The following is a 22,060-nucleotide window of genomic DNA, read 5'->3' as shown; positions in this document are numbered from 1 at the left end:
AACCTGCATATTTAGCTAAAAGAAATGCAGGTTAGCAGGCAATATTAACCAGGTGAAATTGTGTCACTTCTCTTGCGTTCATTGCACGCAGAGTCAGGGTATATGCGATAATAATAAATGTTTTGTTTTCGAGATGATAGTTTCCGGATTCGACCATATCAATGACCAAAGGCTCGTATTAAGTCTATGATTTGATATTTGATAGAGCAGCCTGACTGAGCGATGGTAGGCACCAGCAGGCTCGTAAGCATTCATTCAAACAGCACTTTCGTGCGTTTTGCCAGCAGCTCTTTGTTGTGCTTCAAGCATTGCGCCGTTTATGATTTCAAGCCTATCAACTCCTGAGATTAGGCTGGCGTAACCAAAGAGAAATGGCTAGCTAGTTAGCGGGGTGCACGCTAATAGCGCTTCAAACGTCACTCGCTCTGAGACTTGGAGTAGTTGTTCCCCTTGTTCTGCATGGGTAACGCTGCTTCGAGGGTGGCTGTTGTCGATGTCTTCCTGGTTCGAGCCCAGGTAGGAGCGAGGAGAGGGACTGAAGCTATACTGTTACACTGGCAATACTAATGTGCCAATAAGAACATCCAATAGTCAACGGTATATGGAATACAAAATGGTATAGAGAGAAATAGTCCAATAAATACTATATTAACTACAACCTAAAACGTCTTACCTTGGAATATTGACGTCTCATGTTAAAAGGAACCACAAGCTTTCATATTGCCAGGTCGCATTTGTAAATGAGAACTTGTTCTCAACTTGCCTACCTGGTTAAATTAAGGTGAAATAAATAAATAAATATGTTCTCATGTTCTGAGCAAGGAACTTAAACGTTAGCTTTTTTACATGGCACATATTGCACGTTTACTTGTTTTTGCATTATTTAAACCAAATTGAACATGTTTCAGTATTTATTTGAGGCTAAATTTATTATTATTGATGTAGTATATTAAGTTAAAATAAGTTTTCATCCAGTATTGTTGTAATTGTCATTATTACAAATAAATAAATAAAACAAATCGGCCGATTTTTTTTTATTTTATTTTTTTTATCGGTATCGGCTTTCTTTGGTCCTCCAATAATCAGCATCAACGTCGAAAAATCATGATCGGTCGACCTCTAATTCTTGCAAGTTTAGTAAAAAAACTAAACTGAATATCCCATTAACATAAGTATTCAGACCCTTTACTCAGTACTTTGTTGAAGCACCTTTGGCAGCGATTACAGCCTCTTGTCTTCTTGGCTTTGAAGCTACAAGCTTGGCACACCTGTATTTGGAGATTCTCCCATTCTTCTCTGCAGATCCTCTCAAGCTCTGTCAGGTTGGATGGGGAGGGTCTCTGCACAGCTATTTTCAGGTTTCTTCAGAGATGTTTGATCGGTTTCAAATTGGGGCTCTGGCTGGGCCACTCAAGGACATTCAGAGACTTTGCCCGAAGCCACTCCTGTGCTGTCTTGGCTGTGTGCTTAGGGTCGTTGTCCTGCTGGAAGGTGAACCTTTGACTCCGTCTGAGGTCCTGAGCACCCTGGAGCAGGTTTTCATCAAGGATCTCTCTGTACTTCATCTTTCCCTCTCTCCGTTCATCTTTCCCTCGATCCTGACAAGTATCCCAGTCCCTGAAGCTGAAAAACATCACAACAGCATGATGCTGCCACCACAATGCTTCACCTTAGGGATGGTGCCAGGTTTCCTCCAGACGTGACGCTTGGCATTCAGGCCAAAGAGTTCAATCTTGGTTTCATCAGACCAGAGAATCTTGTTTCTCATGGTCTGAGAGTCCTTTAGGTAACTTCTGCCAAACTCCAAGTGGGCTGTCATGTGCCTTTTACTCAAGAGTGGCTTCTGTCTGGCCACTCTACCATGAAGTCCTGATTGGTGGAGTGCTGCAGAGATGGTTGTCATTCTGGAACGTTCTCCCATCTCCATTGAGGAACTCTAGAGCTCTGTCAGAGTGACCATCGGGTTTTTGGTCACCTCCCTGACCAAGGCCCTACGCCCCCGATTGCTCAGTTTGGTCGGTGGGCCAGCTCCAGGAAGAGTATTGGTGGTTTCAAACTTCTTCCATTTAAGAATGATGGAGCCCAGTATGTTCTTGGGGACCTTCAATGCTGCAGAAATTTGTGCCTTGACACAGTCCTGTCTCGGAGTGCTACGAACAATTCCTTCGACCTCATGGCTTGGTTTTTGCTCTGACATGCACTGTCAACTGTGGGACCTTATATAGACAGGTGTTTTCCCTAACCCGAACAACGCTGGGCAATACTTATGTAAATTGGTTTATTTCTTTTTAATACATTTCTAAACATTTCTAAAAACCTGTTTTTGCTTTATCATTATGGGGTATTGTGTGTAGATTGATGAGGGAAAAAACGTATTTAATCCATTTTAGAATAAGGTTGTAACGTAACAAAATGTGGAAAGGGGAAGGGGTTTGACTCGGGAAGAGCTCGGCCTGCATGAAGCCCCCAGATGACTCGTCCCCTGAATCTCAAACAGAATAGATCCGAGCCTAGCATGTTGACTGGGTACAGTGAGCCACGAGACCCTAACCCGCTTTCTTCCACCAAAAAAAGTTATCAACCAAGTGTTTGGTTTTCGCCAGGCATAATGGGACCCATGTCGTTCAAAAAGTTACACTTTTGAATCATCTGTCCATAGAACATTCTTCCAAGAGTCTTGATGATCATCCAGGTGCTTTTTGGCAAACTTGAGTAAACATTTTGGATGACATGGGTCCCATTTATGCCTGGCGAAAACCAAACCCTGCATTCCACAGTAAGAACCTCATACCAACGGTCAAGGATGGTGATGGTACTGTGATGGTTTGGAGGTGCTTTGCTGCTTCACGACCTGGACGACTTTCCTGTACAGAAGGAACCATGAATTCTGCTCTGTATCAGAGAATTCTACAGGAGAATGTCAGGCCATCTGTCTGTGAGCTGAAGTGCAGCTGGGTCATGCAGCAAGACAATGACCCAAAACACACAATTATGAAAATGGCTAAAAAGCAACACATTTTAAGTTTTGAATGGCCTAGTCAAAGTCCAGACCTAATCCCAATTGAGATGTTGTGGCAGGACTTAAAATGATTAGTTCGTGCTTGAAACCCCCCTAAGACAGGTATTTCCTACCTCATACATTTATGGTTGAAAACCCACAAATGTTGCTGAGTTAAAGCAGTTCTGGATGCAGGAGCAGGCTACAATTCCTCCACCGCAATGTGAGAGACTGATCAACAACTACGGGAAGCGTTTGGTTGCAGTCATTGCAGCTAATGGTGTCACAACCAGTTATTGAGTGTAAGGAGGCAATTAGTTTTTGCACACAAGGGGAAATGGGTGTTGCATAACTTTTGTTAATAAAATAAGTATATACTTTTTTTTTAAATTTGTAAACTCAGGTTCACTTTATCAGATTTATTAGATTTTGATTGAAGATCTGTTCAAATTCAGTCTAAAAAAAAAATCTGGAAAAATCAGAAAGGGGGCAAATAAGTTTTCATGGCACTGTATTCATTCACCTATTGTTATTGCAGAACAGATGCCGTGTTGTCGTTAATGTTGTCACTACGTATCACAGCTACGCTTTTACTACTTGCTTTGATTAGCATTTAACTGGACATTTGTCTAATGCTTGTCATAGACTATGGATACCCCCCTACCCCCCCCTCCATTCCCATGTGTTTACATTAAAAAGGCTGTTGTTTTGGAACAGTCTTTGTCCCTGGGTAAATCCATATGAATTAAATCACTTTTTGACAGTATCCCTTTTGATTTAAACAAGTGTAGTTTGTCAAATGGGCACGTACACAGCTTGTGGATCTTTGCAAAACTGCTAGAGTAAGTATATATTTTTTTTAATTTGAAATAATTTTTTTTTGCTGATATTGGCATACGTTTTGAAAACCATTATGAAAGCGATGATTATAGACGTTAAAACACAGCGTTGGAATTGTAGTTCACATGGAGCCATGTGGGCGACTGTACCTGCCAGCTGTGACACAGCCTGCAATCGAACCCAGGTCTGTAGTAACACCTCAAGCACTGCGATGCAGTGCCTTAGACCGCTGCACTACTCGGGAGGCCAAATTAATTTTAACAAATTATTGACCCCCCCCCCCCAAAAAAAATGTGGCCCCTCCGTTGTATTTCAAAATCCCGATGTGGCCCGCGAGCCAGAAAGTTTGCCCACCCCTGACCCCTGAATGGACCTATCCCTTCAGACCACTGCAATTTAGGCTGGCTGGTGCACCTTTTAAATTAAAATGTTAACTTGTAATTACTACCACAAACACGATCGCTGGTCCACCCACTGTTGAATGCCAACTTAAATGGTCATGTCTATTCTGTTATCTATATTTCTGTGATTACAATAGGTTTCCTAAGGATGATTGACAGTATCATTTAAAACAACAGATATTCCCATTCTATAAAATTAGTACCACGAAGATCGCTGTTTAACTGTTCCAGTGTTGAAGACATGGATGTCTCATGCTATGGTGGGATAAGCCAAATAGGTCAACTTTGAGCAGCTGTATCTCTTGAATGTTTTGCCATTCAGGTCCAAAGGGTCACTTTGTGAACACTTCTACAATGGGCAAATATGTATGGAAGGTTTCATTCAAATCAAAATGGATTTACCCTCCTCTGTTTACACAGACCATGGGCTAGCACGCCTGGTGGAGGCTTACCGAGCACATGGACACAGGGCTGCTAAAATTAACCCTCTACTGCCCAATGACCCAGTGGAGGACAGTGTGCCAGAGATCAACATGTTGATTGGAGCTGTACAAGGACCCCTTAACACATCAGGTAGGCTATGTCTATGTGGTCTATTGACTTCTTCATTAAATACGTTTCTAAAGGGAGAAAACGTCATTGATTTAAATCAATTTATCAATAAATACACTTCACATTGATGATGCATAGCATTGTTTTCTAGTATCTTCCTACTACTACTAGGCTACTAGCTAGATACTACTAGGTAGTTATACTGTAGTGTAGGTAGTAGGGAAGCCTTATCGAGAGGTCAATGTTAAACCCATCACCAAACATTTGAATTGCTAAACCAACCATACGTTACAGTTGAACGCTAAACCAACCATACCAATTAAATGGGAAGCACCTGGAACTGGCTCGCAGCACTTCAATTTAACGATAACACGTCAACTTAACGCAGGCTCTCTGCATGGTGTCGCCTGGGATGAAGCATTTTCAGTGACAGTCAATAATAATATCTCATACCTCCGTTTTTACAGTTTATACCATGGCATTGTTGATGACTAATTTCTGATTGGTTTGAAGGGCATTCTAGAGTGTGCATTATTTCCCTATAATGCACAAGGTATATCCTCAGCACAGTATAATTCAACGGCTATAGTTCATTCTTACATGTTCTATGTTTGAGCTGCTTTTGAAAGCAAAGGTTGAGTTAAAAACATTGTCATTGTTGAATTAGATTTTCATAATAGCAAGCTAGGACCCAAAGATGTTTATAACTAAACTGTCATTGATCTATCTGTGATAGGACTGATGGATTGATTAGCTAAACTATCAAGTCTATTTGTGTAGTTACTAAAGTAGCTATCTAGTAAACTTGCTAGGTACTTCAGTGGATCTTGAAAATGTCTATTTTCAAACGAACACATTTCTAGCGGTACATTTGTTAAATTATAGCCATGGTATAAAAAAGGATAATGAACTCGGGACTCAATGCGTTCTTTGGAAAATAATACAATGTAGAAGATTAGTTCGACTCCGCCAGCTAGCACGTCGAGAAGCACACCATCCACGTTGTTGATTATTTTCCAGAGAACGCTCTGTGACCCTCACAACAGACCCCTTCTTGACTTCATAGCTGAGATCAAAGCCTCTGGAGCCCCTCGTTGGTTATCACTTACAGAATCACTTCTAAATAACAGACCACTCAAATGCAGGTAATACACATGAATTAGTGGATATGATTCAGAGGGTAAAATCACTTTTTGAAAATTGGGGATGTAAAAAGGGCTTTATAAAATACATTTAAGTTATTCAGTGTGTCTACAATATCCATCACCTGTAACCCTACATGGAGATAATGAATTTATAATAGTCTCCTCCATGTACACTAATGCTTCACATGAACAACACACCTACATGTTCTGTCCTGCATACTCCAACATGTTTGCGACCAAACAGATCTTACTCAGGCAGGGTTCACCTGATTTAAAAAAAATACAAATCTTCAAGAGGAGACTCTTTTATATACGAACTCCTTTTCGTCCAGGACTGCGGCATTTTGGTAAAGCTGAGGCGTCGGTGGAGGAGGTGATTGGCTACCTGGAGGAGTCCTACTGTGGCCGCATTTCCATAGAGACCAGTCAGCTGACCAGCCTGGAGGAAAGGGAGTGGCTCGCAGATCGCTTCGAGCAGCTGAAGAAAGAGATGTTTACTGCGGAGGAGAGGATAAAGTTGGCCAAGCTAATGCTGGAGTCACAGGTAGATGGATGGAGGGAGGGTTGATGGCTAATTGGAAGGAGACCTCCACCGAGGAGAGGAGAGAACTGGCCAAGCTAATGCTGGGGTCACAGGTAGATGGATGGAGGGAGGGTTGATGGCTAATTGGAAGGAGACCTCCACCGAGGAGAGGACTGGCCAAGCTAATGCTGGAGTCACAGGTAGATGGATGGAGGGAGGGTTGATGGCTAATTGGAAGGAGACCTCCACCGAGGAGAGAACTGGCCAAGCTAATGCTGGGGTCACAGGTAGATGGATGGAGGGAGGGTTGATGGCTAATTGGAAGGAGACCTCCACCGAGGAGAGGAGAGAACTGGCCAAGCTAATGCTGGGGTCACAGGTAGATGGATGGAGGGAGGGTTGATGGCTAATTGGAAGGAGACCTCCACCGAGGAGAGGAGAGAACTGGCCAAGCTAATGCTGGAGTCACAGGTAGATGGATGGAGGGAGGGTTGATGGCTAATTGGAAGGAGACCTCCACCGAGGAGAGAACTGGCCAAGCTAATGCTGGGGTCACAGGTAGATGGATGGAGGGAGGGTTGATGGCTAATTGGAAGGAGACCACCGAGGAGAGAACTGGCCAAGCTAATGCTGGAGTCACAGGTAGATGGATGGAGGGAGGGTTGATGGCTAATTGGAAGGAGACCACCGAGGAGAGAACTGGCCAAGCTAATATGCTGGAGTCACAGGTAGATGGATGGAGGGAGGGAGGAATGGATAGATTGAGAAACGTTGTCATACTGTATTTATAGTCAAATTAGCTTTAATTGCCTAAATAATCAAAACTAGTATCTTATCTAATATCAGAGTAAAATGATTATTTTATTAGCGAGGATGAGGTGGTATTGTTTTTATCGATGTTACTCTTCTTTCGGTCCCATTTCCAAGAAAGACTGAGACAGATCTTGCTGACTTATCTCTTGATGTATTTTACCTTTATTTCGCCAGAAGTCACTGAGAACACATTCTCTTTTACAATAACAACCTGTTTCTTCTTGTCTTACCTCAGGAGTTTGATCACTTTCTAGCCTCCAAGTTCTCCACAGTAAAGCGTTATGGCGGTGAGGGAGCAGAGAGCATGATGGGAGTGTTCTACGAGATGTTCCGTCTGTCTGCCCACAGCGGGGTGACGGACATCGTCATGGGGATGCCTCACCGTGGGAGACTTAACCTCCTCACGGGGCTTCTGCAGTTCCCACCAGAGGTCAGGGTTTAGACATCTTCAAGATCAAAGGTCATGGCTGTAATGGCTACCATGAATGACCCTGTGGGATGGGTTAACTAATAAAGATGGTCTCACACTCCCAGTCATATGAATGAACAAATGTTTTGGCACCAATTGCCTTCCTCAGGGTTCACTCCTGGGACTTTTATACTTTTATTTATTCACATATTGATTGATTATTTGATTGATATTTATTTGGGATGTGTGACTCCTGTCTCCCCTTCACCTCCAGCTGATGTTCCGTAAAATGCGTGGCCTCAGTGAGTTCCCAGCAGACTCTCCCTCTATCGGCGATGTCCTCTCCCACCTCACCTCCTCTGTAGAGCTGGACTTTGGTGCTGCCCACCCCCTCCATGTGACCATGCTGCCCAACCCCTCCCACCTGGAGGCCATCAACCCAGTCACCCAGGGGAAGACCCGTGCCCGCCAGCAGCTCAAACAGGAGGGAGACTACTCCCCAGACGAGAACGCTCAGCCTGGTGATAAAGTTGTCTGTCTCCAGGTATCGTACTGAGACCATAGTCATAGCCCAATTTAGACATATGCTGATATACATACGTAGACATGCCTCAACAGGAGGGAGACTACTCCTCAGACGAGAACGCTCAGCCTGGTGATAAAGTTGTCTGTCTCCAGGTATCGTACTGAGACCATAGTCATAGCCCAATTTAGACATATGCTGATATACATACGTAGACATGCCTCAACAGGAGGGAGACTACTCCCCAGAAAGAGCCTGGGGACAATATAACCTGTGGATTATTGTCTGGGAAGCCAATATAACTGGTGGAGTATTGTCTGGGAACCCAATATAACTGGTGGAGTATTGTCTGGGAAGCCAATATAACCTGTGGAGTATTGTCTGGGAAGCCAATATAACTGGTGGAGTATTGTCTGGGAAGCCACTATAACCTGTGGAGTATTGTCTGGGAAGCCACTATAATCTGTGGAATATTGTCTGGGAAGCCACTATAACCTGTGGAGTATTGTCTGGGAAGCCACTATAATCTGTGGAATATTGTCTGGGAAGCCACTATAACTGGTGGAGTATTGTCTGGGAAGCCACTATAACCTGTGGAGTATTGTCTGGGAAGCCAATATAACTGGTGGAGTATTGTCTGGGAAGCCAATATAACTGGTGGAGTATTGTCTGGGAAGCCAATATAACTGGTGGAGTATTGTCTGGGAAGCCACTGTAACCTGTGGATTATTGTCTGGGAAGCCAATATAACTGGTGGAGTATTGTCTGGGAAGCCAATATAACTGGTGGAGTATTGTCTGGGAAGCCACTATAATCTGTAGAGTATTGTCTGGGAAGCCACTATAATCTGTGGAGTATTGTCTGGGAAGCCACTATAACCTGTGGAGTATTGTCTGGGAAGCCACTATAACCTGTGGAGTATTGTCTGGGAAGCCACTATAACCTGTGGAGTATTGTCTGGGAAGCCACTATAACCTGTGGAGTATTGTCTGGGAAGCCAATATAACTGGTGGAGTATTGTCTGGGAAGCCACTATAACCTGTGGAGTATTGTCTGGGAAGCCACTATAATCTGTGGAATATTGTCTGGGAAGCCACTATAACCTGTGGAGTATTGTCTGGGAAGCCACTATAACCTGTGGAGTATTGTCTGGGAAGCCACTATAACCTGTGGAGTATTGTCTGGGAAGCCACTATAACCTGTGGAGTATTGTCTGGGAATATAACCAGTTTGAAGTGTGGCCCTTTGGACCTTGGTGGGCAAAAATGAGTTTGACACCTTAGAGGAATATACTACAAAGCAGGATCAAGGAGTTAGCCAGCTAACTTGCCTAAATTTTATGAAATCACTTTTATATTTTTTGAGAAATTTAAGCTTGAAATGGGTGTGGTCTAATTGACTTGACAACCAAAAACACTGGTCAAAGTTTAGCTTTCTTAATGAACCAGGAATCAGTAGTTGTTTCTGGTTGTTTATCAAAGTCCGCTGGCGAACTCATTAATCCCTTTGAACTGGAAACACTTTAACTCGGTCAAACTCCTGTCGAAAAGGATACTTCATTGCTCTCTAGTGAATTTGCCTTTGCACAATTGAAAAGCACTTTTAGTACAATGTGTAATTAAAGGGGTCTCGTAGAAAGGGATTATGACACTGAAGTCCAGTTTATATGGTGACGTAAAAAGAACTGGTGATCATTGTGGAACCTTTCCTTCATTTTCTTAGGTCCATGGGGATGCCTCATTCTCGGGCCAAGGAATTGTTCCGGAGACATTCACCATTTCACTACTCCCCCACTTCAGAGTCGGTGGGAGCATCCACCTCATTGTAAACAACCAAGTGGGCTATACCACTCCGTCTGCGAGAGGGAGATCATCTTTGTACTGTAGTGATGTTGGTATGTAAACTGTATCACTTTATCTATCAATCTTTAATTGGAATAATAATAGATCTATTGGAATTATATATATATATATATATATAACACACACACACACACACTGCATTCGGAAAGTATTCAAACCCCTTTCCCACATTTTGTTACATTAAAACCTTATTCTAAAATCTATTAAATACATTTTGTTCCTCATCAATCTACACACAATACCCTATAATGACAGTGAAAACAAGTTTTTTTTAGATATTTTGTTGTTGTGTGCAAATGAATAAAAAAACAGAAGTACCTTATTTACATAAGTATTCAGACCCTTTGCTATGAGACAAAAAAATTCTCAGGTGTGTCCTGTTTCCATTGATCATCCTTGAGATGTTTCTAGAACTTGATTGGAGTCCACCTGTGGTAAATTCAATTGATTGGACATGATTTGGAAAGGCACACACCTGTATATAAGGTCCCACAGTTGACAGTGCATGTCAGAGCAAAAACCAAGCCATGAGGTCGAAGGAATTGTCCGTAGAGCTCCGAGACAGGACTATGTTGAGGCACAGATCTGGGGAAGGGTACAATACATTTCTGCAGTATTGAAGGTACCCAAGAACACAGTGACCTCCATCGCTCTTAAATGGAAGAAGTTTGGAACCACCAAGACTCTTCCTAGAGCTGGCTGCCCGGCCGAACTGAGCAATCATGGGAGAAGGGCCTTGGTCAGGGAGGTGACCAAGAACCCGATGGTCACTCTGACAGAGCTCTAGAGTTCCTCAATGGAGATGGGAGAACGTTCCAGACGGACAACCATCTTTGCAGCCCTCCACCAATCAGGCCTTTTTGGTAGAGTGGCCAGACGGAAGCCACTACTCAGTAAATGGCACATGACAGCCCGCTTGGAGTTTTCCAAAAGGCACCTAAAAACTCTGACCATGAGAAACAAGATTCTCTATTCTGTTGAAATCAAGATTGAACTCTTTGGCCTGAATGCCAAGTGTCACATCTGGAGGAAACCTGGCACCATTCCTATGGTGAAGCATGGTGATGGCAGCATCATGCTGTGGGGATGTTTTTCAGTGGCAGGGACTGGGAGACTAGTCAGGATCGAGGCAAAGATGTAGCAACGCTCCCCATCCAACCTGACAGAGCTTGAGAAGAGCTGGAGAAAAGAATGGGAGAAACTCCCCAAATACAGGTGTGCCTTGTAGCGTTATACCCAAGAAGATTCAAGGCTGTCATTGCTGCCAAATGTGCTTCAACAAAGTACTGATTAAAGTGTCTGAATATTAATGTGATATTTCAGTTTATTTTTTATAAATGTGCAAAAATGTCTAAACCTGTTTTTGCTTTGTCGTTATTGTGTGTAGATTGATGAGAGAAAAAAAAACTAGTTAGAATAAGGCAGGAACCTAACACAATGTGGAAAAAGTAAATTGGTCTGGATATATTCCGAAGGTATATGTACAGTACCAGTCAAAAGTTTGGACATACAGTGCCTTGCGAAAGTATTCGGCCCCCTTGAACTTTGCGACCTTTTGCTAGGTAAAGCCCCGCCTTATCTCAGATCACTGGTCACCATAGCAGCACCCACTTGTAGCACATGCTCCAGCAGATATACAGTGCCTTGCGAAAGTATTCGGCCCCCTTGAACTTTGCGACCTTTTGCCACATTTCAGGCTTCAAACATAAAGATATAAAACTGTATTTTTTTGTGAAGAATCAACAACAAGTGGGACACAATCATGAAGTGGAACGACATTTATTGGATATTTCAAACTTTTTTAACAAATCAAAAACTGAAAAATTGGGCGTGCAAAATAATTCAGCCCCTTTACTTTCAGTGCAGCAAACTCTCTCCAGAAGTTCAGTGTGGATCTCTGAATGATCCAATGTTGACCTAAATGACTAATGATGATAAATACAATCCACCTGTGTGTAATCAAGTCTCCGTATAAATGCACCTGCACTGTGATAGTCTCAGAGGTCCGTTAAAAGCGCAGAGAGCATCATGAAGAACAAGGAACACACCAGGCAGGTCCGAGATACTGTTGTGAAGACGTTTAAAGCCGGATTTGGATACAAAAAGATTTCCCAAGCTTTAAACATCCCAAGGAGCACTGTGCAAGCGATAATATTGAAATGGAAGGAGTATCAGACCACTGCAAATCTACCAAGACCTGGCCGTCCCTCTAAACTTTCAGCTCATACAAGGAGAAGACTGATCAGAGATGCAGCCAAGAGGCCCATGATCACTCTGGATGAACTGCAGATATCTAAAGCTGAGGTGGGAGACTCTTTCCATAGGACAATAATCAGTCGTATATTGCACAAATCTGGCCTTTATGGAAGAGAGGCAAGAAGAAAGCCATTTCTTAAAGATACCCATAACAAGTGTTGTTTAAAGTTTGCCGAAAGCCACCTGGGAAACACACCAAACATGTGGAAGAAGGTGCTCTGGTCAGATGAAACCAAAATTGAACTTTTTGGCAACAATGCAAAACGTTATGTTTGGCGTAAAAGCAACACAGCTCATAACCCTGAACACACCATACCCACTGTCAAACATGGTGGTGGCAGCATCATGGTTTGGGCCTGCTTTTCTTCAGCAGGGACAGGGAAGATGGTTAAAATTGATGGGAAGATGGATGGAGCCAAATACAGGACCATTCTGGAAGAAAACCTGATGGAGTCTGCAAAAGACCTGAGACTGGGACGGAGATTTGTCTTCCAACAAGACAATGATCCAAAACATAAAGCAAAATCTACAATGGAATGGTTCAAAAATAAACATATTCGGGTGTTAGAATGGCCAAGTCAAAGTCCAGACCTGAATCCAATCGAGAATCTGTGGAAAGAACTGAAAACTGCTGTTCACAAATGCTCTCCATCCAACCTCACTGAGCTCGAGCTGTTTTGCAAGGAGGAATGGGAAAAAATTTCAGTCTCTCGATGTGCAAAACTGATAGAGACATACCCCAAGCGACTTACAGCTGAAATCGCAGCAAAAGGTGGCGCTACAAAGTATTAACTTAAGGGGGCTGAATAATTTTGCACGCCCAATTTTTCAGTTTTTGTTTGTTAAAAAAGTTTGAAATATCCAATAAATGTCGTTCCACTTCATGATTGTGTCCCACTTGTTGTTGATTCTTCACAAAAAAATACAGTTTTATATCTTTATGTTTGAAGCCTGAAATGTGGCAAAAGGTCGCAAAGTTCAAGGGGGCCGAATACTTTCGCAAGGCACTGTATATCTGCTGGAGCACGTGCTACAAGTGGGTGCTGCTATGGTGACCAGTGAGCTGAGATAAGGCGGGGCTTTACCTACCAGAGACTTGTAGATAACCTGTAGCCAGTGGGTTTGGCGACGAGTATGAAGCGAGGGCCAACCAATGAGAGCATACAGGTCGCACTGTTGGGTAGTGTATGGGGCTTTGGCACTGTGATAGACAACCCATATGAGTTCTGTTATACTCACAGACATCATTCAAACAGTTTTAGAAACTTCAGAGTGTTGTCTACCCAAATCTACTACGAACTTCTGACTTCAACTGTGTGTGTGTGCGTGCGTGTATATATCTGTGTGTGTGTGTAAATAATATAAAAACTGGGAATTATGATATCTTTAACATATTTCAAGTATATCTCTTTGGGAATTAGAATCAGTAATATACGGGAACGTCAATACATCGGTAATATCTCACTCTGTGTGTCTTCTCCCTTCTCCAGGTAAGATGGTGGGCTGTGCGGTGATCCATGTGAACGGTGATGATGCGGAGGAGGTGGTGCGAGCCACGAGGCTGGCGGTGGAGTACCAGAGACGCTTTAGGAAGGATGTTATCCTGGACCTGCTCTGCTACAGACAGTGGGGACACAACGAGCTGGACGAACCCTCCTTCACCAACCCTGCCATGTACAAGATCATCCGGTAGGTCGTTGACTTTACTGCCCTCTGAGGTATTTAACAATCAATTCATTGGACAGGGTTCTACGAATAAGTTAATTTCTGGAAAGTGCAAACTTCCAACGTAAGGCTCTCCAATGATTTATCCAACCAGGTAGCCTAAATCATTGAGAACTAGATTAAGGCAGCCCCCCGCTCCTCTCAGATTCAGAGGGGTTGGGTTAAATGCAGAAGACACATTTCAGTTGAATGCATTCAGTTGTACAACTGACTTGGTATCCCCTTCTCCAATTCTCTTTTCAACAAGATGGTTGCTGATGTTTATTTCCTTAAACTATATACTTGATTGCAGTTTAACAATGGCCTGTGTACTTGATTACAGTATAACAATGGCCTGTATACTTGATTGCAGTATAACAATGGCCTGTATACTTGATTACAGTTTAACAATGGCCTGTATACTTGATTACAGTTTAACAATGGCCTGTATACTTTATTACAGTTTAACAATGGCCTGTATACTTGATTACAGTTTAACAATGGCCTGTATACTTGACTACAGTATAACAATGGCCTGTATACTTGATTGCAGTTTAACAATGGCCTGTATACTTGATTGCAGTATAACAATGGCCTGTATACTTGATTACAGTTTAACAATGGCCTGACCATGAAGCCATCTTATCGAATCTTTTCAAACAACACCTCATCAACTCTAACCTTCCTAATATATAGTATTTGCTTTAGACTGTTTGCCCTTATATAGCCTTGATTACAGAACAATGTCCAAATAACATCAATACCTACCCTCTCCTCATCCCCCCCCAGCTCCAGGAAGAGCACCCCAGACTCTTACGCTGACCAGCTGATCTCAGAGGGCCTGATGACAGAGGAGGAGCGTGTTGCTATCAGGACAGCCCACTACGACATGCTGAACGACAAGCTGACTAACATGATCTTCTACAGCCCTCCACCCATGAACCTGCAGGTAACATGACCCTCTACAGCCCTCCACCCACCAGCCCTACACCCACCAGGTAATATGACCCTCTACAGCCCTCCACCCACCAGGTAATATGGCCCTCTATAGCCCTCCACCCACCAGGTAATATGGCCCTCTATAGCCCTCCACCCACCAGGTAATATGGCCCTCTATAGCCCTCCACCCACCAGGTAATATGGCCCTCTATAGCCCTCCACCCACCAGGTAATATGACCCTCTATAGCCCTCCACCCACCAGCCCTCCACCCACCAGGTAATATGACGCTCTACAGCCCTCCACCCACCAGGTAATATGACCCTCTATAGCCCTCCACCCACCAGGTAATATGACCCTCTATAGCCCTCCACCCACCAGGTAATATGACCCTCTATAGCCCTCCACCCACCAGCCCTCCACCCACCAGGTAATATGACCCTCTACAGCCCTCCACCCACCAGGTAATATGGCCCTCTATAGCCCTCCACCCACCAGGTAATATGACCCTCTATAGCCCTCCACCCACCAGCCCTCCACCCACCAGGTAATATGACCCTCTATAGCCCTCCACCCACCAGGTAATATGACCCTCTATAGCCCTCCACCCACCAGCCCTCCACCCACCAGGTAATATGACCCTCTACAGCCCTCCACCCACCAGGTAATATGGCCCTCTATAGCCCTCCACCCACCAGGTAATATGACCCTCTATAGCCCTCCACCCACCAGGTAATATGACCCTCTATAGCCCTCCACCCACCAGGTAATATGACCCTCTATAGCCCTCCACCCACCAGCCCTCCACCCACCAGGTAATATGACCCTCTATAGCCCTCCACCCACCAGCCCTCCACCCACCAGGTAATATGACCCTCTACAGCCCTCCACCCACCAGGTAATATGGCCCTCTATAGCCCTCCACCCACCAGGTAATATGACCCTCTATAGCCCTCCACCCACCAGCCCTCCACCCACCAGGTAATATGGCCCTCTATAGCCCTCCACCCACCAGCCCTCCACCCACCAGGTAATATGGCCCTCTATAGCCCTCCACCCACCAGGTAATATGGCCCTCTATAGCCCTCCACCCACCAGGTAATATGGCCCTCTATAGCCCTCCACCCACCAGGTAATATGGCCCTCTATAGCCCTCCACCCACCAGGTAATATGGCCCTCTATAGCCCTCCACCCACCAGCCCTCCACCCACCAGGTAATATGGCCCTCTATAGCCCTCCACCCACCAGCCCTCCACCCACCAGGTAATATGGCCCTCTATAGCCCTCCACCCACCAGCCCTCCACCCACCAGGTAATATGACCCTCTATAGCCCTCCACCCACCAGGTAATATGGCCCTCTATAGCCCTCCACCCACCAGCCCTCCACCCACCAGGTAATATGACCCTCTATAGCCCTCCACCCACCAGGTAATATGACCCTCTATAGCCCTCCACCCACCAGCCCTCCACCCACCAGGTAATATGACCCTCTATAGCCCTCCACCCACCAGGTAATATGACCCTCTATAGCCCTCCACCCACCAGGTAATATGGCCCTCTATAGCCCTCCACCCACCAGCCCTCCACCCACCAGGTAATATGACCCTCTATAGCCCTCCACCCACCAGGTAATATGGCCCTCTATAGCCCTCCACCCACCAGCCCTCCACCCACCAGGTAATATGACCCTCTATAGCCCTCCACCCACCAGCCCTCCACCCACCAGGTAATATGACCCTCTACAGCCCTCCACCCACCAGGTAATATGGCCCTCTATAGCCCTCCACCCACCAGGTAATATGACCCTCTATAGCCCTCCACCCACCAGCCCTCCACCCACCAGGTAATATGACCCTCTATAGCCCTCCACCCACCAGGTAATATGACCCTCTATAGCCCTCCACCCACCAGCCCTCCACCCACCAGGTAATATGACCCTCTACAGCCCTCCACCCACCAGGTAATATGGCCCTCTATAGCCCTCCACCCACCAGGTAATATGACCCTCTATAGCCCTCCACCCACCAGGTAATATGACCCTCTATAGCCCTCCACCCACCAGGTAATATGACCCTCTATAGCCCTCCACCCACCAGCCCTCCACCCACCAGGTAATATGACCCTCTATAGCCCTCCACCCACCAGCCCTCCACCCACCAGGTAATATGACCCTCTACAGCCCTCCACCCACCAGGTAATATGGCCCTCTATAGCCCTCCACCCACCAGGTAATATGACCCTCTATAGCCCTCCACCCACCAGCCCTCCACCCACCAGGTAATATGGCCCTCTATAGCCCTCCACCCACCAGCCCTCCACCCACCAGGTAATATGGCCCTCTATAGCCCTCCACCCACCAGGTAATATGGCCCTCTATAGCCCTCCACCCACCAGGTAATATGGCCCTCTATAGCCCTCCACCCACCAGGTAATATGGCCCTCTATAGCCCTCCACCCACCAGGTAATATGGCCCTCTATAGCCCTCCACCCACCAGCCCTCCACCCACCAGGTAATATGGCCCTCTATAGCCCTCCACCCACCAGCCCTCCACCCACCAGGTAATATGGCCCTCTATAGCCCTCCACCCACCAGCCCTCCACCCACCAGGTAATATGACCCTCTATAGCCCTCCACCCACCAGGTAATATGGCCCTCTATAGCCCTCCACCCACCAGCCCTCCACCCACCAGGTAATATGACCCTCTATAGCCCTCCACCCACCAGGTAATATGACCCTCTATAGCCCTCCACCCACCAGCCCTCCACCCACCAGGTAATATGACCCTCTATAGCCCTCCACCCACCAGGTAATATGACCCTCTATAGCCCTCCACCCACCAGGTAATATGGCCCTCTATAGCCCTCCACCCACCAGCCCTCCACCCACCAGGTAATATGACCCTCTATAGCCCTCCACCCACCAGGTAATATGGCCCTCTATAGCCCTCCACCCACCAGCCCTCCACCCACCAGGTAATATGACCCTCTATAGCCCTCCACCCACCAGCCCTCCACCCACCAGGTAATATGGCCCTCTATAGCCCTCCACCCACCAGCCCTCCACCCACCAGGTAATATGACCCTCTATAGCCCTCCACCCACCAGGTAATATGGCCCTCTATAGCCCTCCACCCACCAGCCCTCCACCCACCAGGTAATATGACCCTCTACAGCCCTCCACCCACCAGGTAATATGACCCTCTACAGCCCTCCACCCACCAGGTAATATGGCCCTCTATAGCCCTCCACCCACCAGCCCTCCACCCACCAGGTAATATGACCCTCTATAGCCCTCCACCCACCAGGTAATATGACCCTCTATAGCCCTCCACCCACCAGGTAATATGACCCTCTATAGCCCTCCACCCACCAGGTAATATGACCCTCTATAGCCCTCCACCCACCAGCCCTCCACCCACCAGGTAATATGACCCTCTATAGCCCTCCACCCACCATCCCTCCACCCACTAGGTAATATGACCCTCTATAGCCCTCCACCCACCAGCCCTCCACCCACCAGGTAATATGACCCTCTACAGCCCTCCACCCACCAGGTAATATGACCCTCTACAGCCCTCCACCCACCAGGTAATATGACCCTCTACAGCCCTCCACCCACCAGGTAATATGACCCTCTACAGCCCTCCACCCACCAGGTAATATGGCCCTCTATAGCCCTCCACCCACCAGCCCTCCACCCACCAGGTAATATGACCCTCTATAGCCCTCCACCCACCAGGTAATATGGCCCTCTATAGCCCTCCACCCACCAGGTAATATGACCCTCTATAGCCCTCCACCCACCAGGTAATATGACCCTCTATAGCCCTCCACCCACCAGCCCTCCACCCACCAGCCCTCCACCCACCAGGTAATATGACCCTCTATAGCCCTCCACCCACCAGGTAATATGACCCTCTACAGCCCTCCACCCACCAGGTAATATGACCCTCTACAGCCCTCCACCCACCAGGTAATATGACCCTCTACAGCCCTCCACCCACCAGCCCTCCACCCACCAGCCCTCCACCCACCAGGTAATATGACCCTCTACAGCCCTCCACCCACCAGGTAATATGACCCTCTACAGCCCTCCACCGACTAATCTGCAGGTCTGTGATGTGAAATAATTTCAAATACCTTAGCTGGGCTTGATTGAGTTTGCGTCGTACGATGGAACCAATAGAATATGTTGACACCACAGGCAGATTAAAGCAAACGCTCAAAATATGTGACCGTTTGTACCCGGGTCTGGTGACGAGAACTCCCTGGGGTGTTGAGAAACGGAGCAGAATACATGTTTCTATTGTTTGCTGTAGCAAATAGACTAATACAGTTGTATTATTATTGTTGTTGTTGCAGGGGCGCTGGGGAGGTCTGGAGGAGCCCCAGGCCAGGGTCACTCACTGGGACACCGGGGTGCCTGCTCCCCTGCTGCAGTACGTAGGGGCCAAATCTGTGGAGATCCCCGAAGGAGTCCAGCTACACAGTCACTTGGGGAAGATGCACGTGGCGGTAATAACAATTATAGGATATATATATATATATATATATATATATACTTACATTTGTGTGTATTAGGTAGTTGTTGTGGAATTGTTAGATTACATGTTAGATATTACGAACACTTGTTCGCAACAATACAGTGATTTTCTTTTTGTGTGAACAATTATTGTTTTTTCTTGCATATCCAAGACAATTACTGTCTCAAGAGGAGAAAACAAACAAAGTAAACAATACTGTACAAATGAAAAAGGACCAAACCGATTTTGAAGACCAAATACAGTATGTTTCCTTTTTTTGCACTATTGGTTAGAGCCTGTAAATAAGCATTTCACTGTAAGGTCTACTACACCTGTTGTATTCAGCATTTCACTGTAAGGTCTATTACACCTGTTGTATTCAGCATTTCACTGTAAGGTCTACTACACCTGTTGTATTCAGCATTTCACTGTAAGGTCTACTACACCTGTTGTATTCAGCATTTCACTGTAAGGTCTATTACACCTGTTGTATTCAGCATTTCACTGTAAGGTCTACTACACCTGTTGTATTCAGCATTTCACTGTAAGGTCTATTACACCTGTTGTATTCAGCATTTCACTGTAAGGTCTATTACACCTGTTGTATTCAGCATTTCACTGTAAGGTCTATTACACCTGTTGTATTCAGCATTTCACTGTAAGGTCTACCTACACCTGTTGTATTCAGCATTTCACTGTGAGGTCTATTACACCTGTTATATTAAGCATTTCACTGTAAGGTTTACTACACCTGTTGTATTCAGCATTTCACTGTGAGGTCTATTACACCTGTTATATTCAGCATTTCACTGTAAGGTCTATTACACCTGTTGTATTCAGCATTTCACTGTAAGGTCTATTACACCTGTTGTATTCAGCATTTCACTGTGAGGTCTACTACACCTGTTGTATTCAGCATTTCACTGTAAGGTTTACTACACATGTTGTATTCAGCATTTCACTGTAAGGTCTACTACACCTGTTGTATTCAGCATTTCACTGTAAGGTCTACCTACACCTGTTGTATTCAGCATTTCACTGTGAGGTCTACCTACACCTGTTGTATTCAGCATTTCACTGTAAGGTCTACCTACACCTGTTGTATTCAGCATTTCACTGTAAGGTCTACCTACACCTGTTGTATTCAGCATTTCACTGTGAGGTCTACCTACACCTGTTGTATTCAGCATTTTACTGTAAGGTCTACCTACACCTGTTGTATTCAGCATTTCACTGTAAGGTCTACCTACACCTGTTGTATTCAGCATTTCACTGTAAGGTCTACTACACCTGCTGTATTCAGCATTTCACTGTAAGGTCTACTACACCTGCTGTATTCAGCATTTCACTGTAAGGTCTACCTACACCTGTTGTATTCAGCATTTCACTGTAAGGTCTACCTACACCTGTTGTATTCAGCATTTTACTGTAAGGTCTACCTACACCTGTTGTATTCAGCATTTCACTGTGAGGTCTATTACACCTGTTGTATTCAGCATTTCACTGTAAGGTCTACTACACCTGTTGTATTCAGCATTTCACTGTAAGGTCTACTACACCTGTTGTATTCAGCATTTCACTGTAAGGTCTATTACACCTGTTGTATTCAGCATTTCACTGTAAGGTCTACTACACCTGTTGTATTCAGCATTTCACTGTAAGGTCTATTACACCTGTTGTATTCAGCATTTCACTGTAAGGTCTATTACACCTGTTGTATTCAGCATTTCACTGTAAGGTCTATTACACCTGTTGTATTCAGCATTTCACTGTAAGGTCTACCTACACCTGTTGTATTCAGCATTTCACTGTGAGGTCTATTACACCTGTTATATTAAGCATTTCACTGTAAGGTTTACTACACCTGTTGTATTCAGCATTTCACTGTGAGGTCTATTACACCTGTTATATTCAGCATTTCACTGTAAGGTCTATTACACCTGTTGTATTCAGCATTTCACTGTGAGGTCTACCTACACCTGTTGTATTCAGCATTTCACTGTAAGGTCTACCTACACCTGTTGTATTCAGCATTTCACTGTAAGGTCTACTACACCTGTTGTATTCAGCATTTCACTGTCAGGTCTATTACACCTGTTGTATTCAGCATTTCACTGTCAGGTCTACCTACACCTGTTGTATTCAGCATTTCACTGTAAGGTCTATTACACCTGTTGTATTCAGCATTTCACTGTGAGGTCTACCTACACCTGTTGTATTCAGCATTTTACTGTGAGGTCTACCTACACCTGTTGTATTCAGCATTTTACTATGAGGTCTACCTACACCTGTTGTATTCAGCATTTCACTGTAAGGTCTATTACACCTGTTGTATTCAGCATTTCACTGTAAGGTCTACCTACACCTGTTGTATTCAGCATTTCACTGTAAGGTCTACCTACACCTGTTGTATTCAGCATTTCACTGTCAGGTCTACCTACACCTGTTGTATTCAGCATTTCACTGTAAGGTCTACTACACTTGTTGTATTCAGCATTTCACTGTAAGGTCTACCTACACCTGTTGTATTCAGCATTTCACTGTAAGGTCTACCTACACCTGTTGTATT

At 45.1% G+C, this 22,060-nt stretch overlaps 1 protein-coding gene across 1 annotated transcript in view; it reads left to right on the top strand.

Annotated features, from left to right (window-relative positions):
* The window catches only part of LOC135508976 (2-oxoadipate dehydrogenase complex component E1-like), a 38,630-nt gene that overhangs the window by 2,319 nt on the left and 14,251 nt on the right, over window positions 1–22,060 (top strand). Inside the window, exons 2-9 of the mRNA XM_064929231.1 lie at window positions 4,660–4,812; window positions 6,269–6,480; window positions 7,508–7,702; window positions 7,956–8,225; window positions 9,927–10,098; window positions 13,813–14,011; window positions 14,816–14,975; window positions 19,331–19,483. Coding sequence (XP_064785303.1) covers window positions 4,660–4,812; window positions 6,269–6,480; window positions 7,508–7,702; window positions 7,956–8,225; window positions 9,927–10,098; window positions 13,813–14,011; window positions 14,816–14,975; window positions 19,331–19,483 — 1,514 coding nt within the window. The remainder of the gene's footprint in view (window positions 1–4,659; window positions 4,813–6,268; window positions 6,481–7,507; window positions 7,703–7,955; window positions 8,226–9,926; window positions 10,099–13,812; window positions 14,012–14,815; window positions 14,976–19,330; window positions 19,484–22,060) is intronic.

The sequence above is a fragment of the Oncorhynchus masou genome, chromosome 22, assembly GCF_036934945.1.
Source record: "Oncorhynchus masou masou isolate Uvic2021 chromosome 22, UVic_Omas_1.1, whole genome shotgun sequence".
NCBI lineage: Eukaryota > Metazoa > Chordata > Actinopteri > Salmoniformes > Salmonidae > Oncorhynchus > Oncorhynchus masou.
The sequence above is the reverse complement of the archived record's forward strand: the minus strand, read 5'-3'. Positions and strand labels throughout refer to the sequence as shown.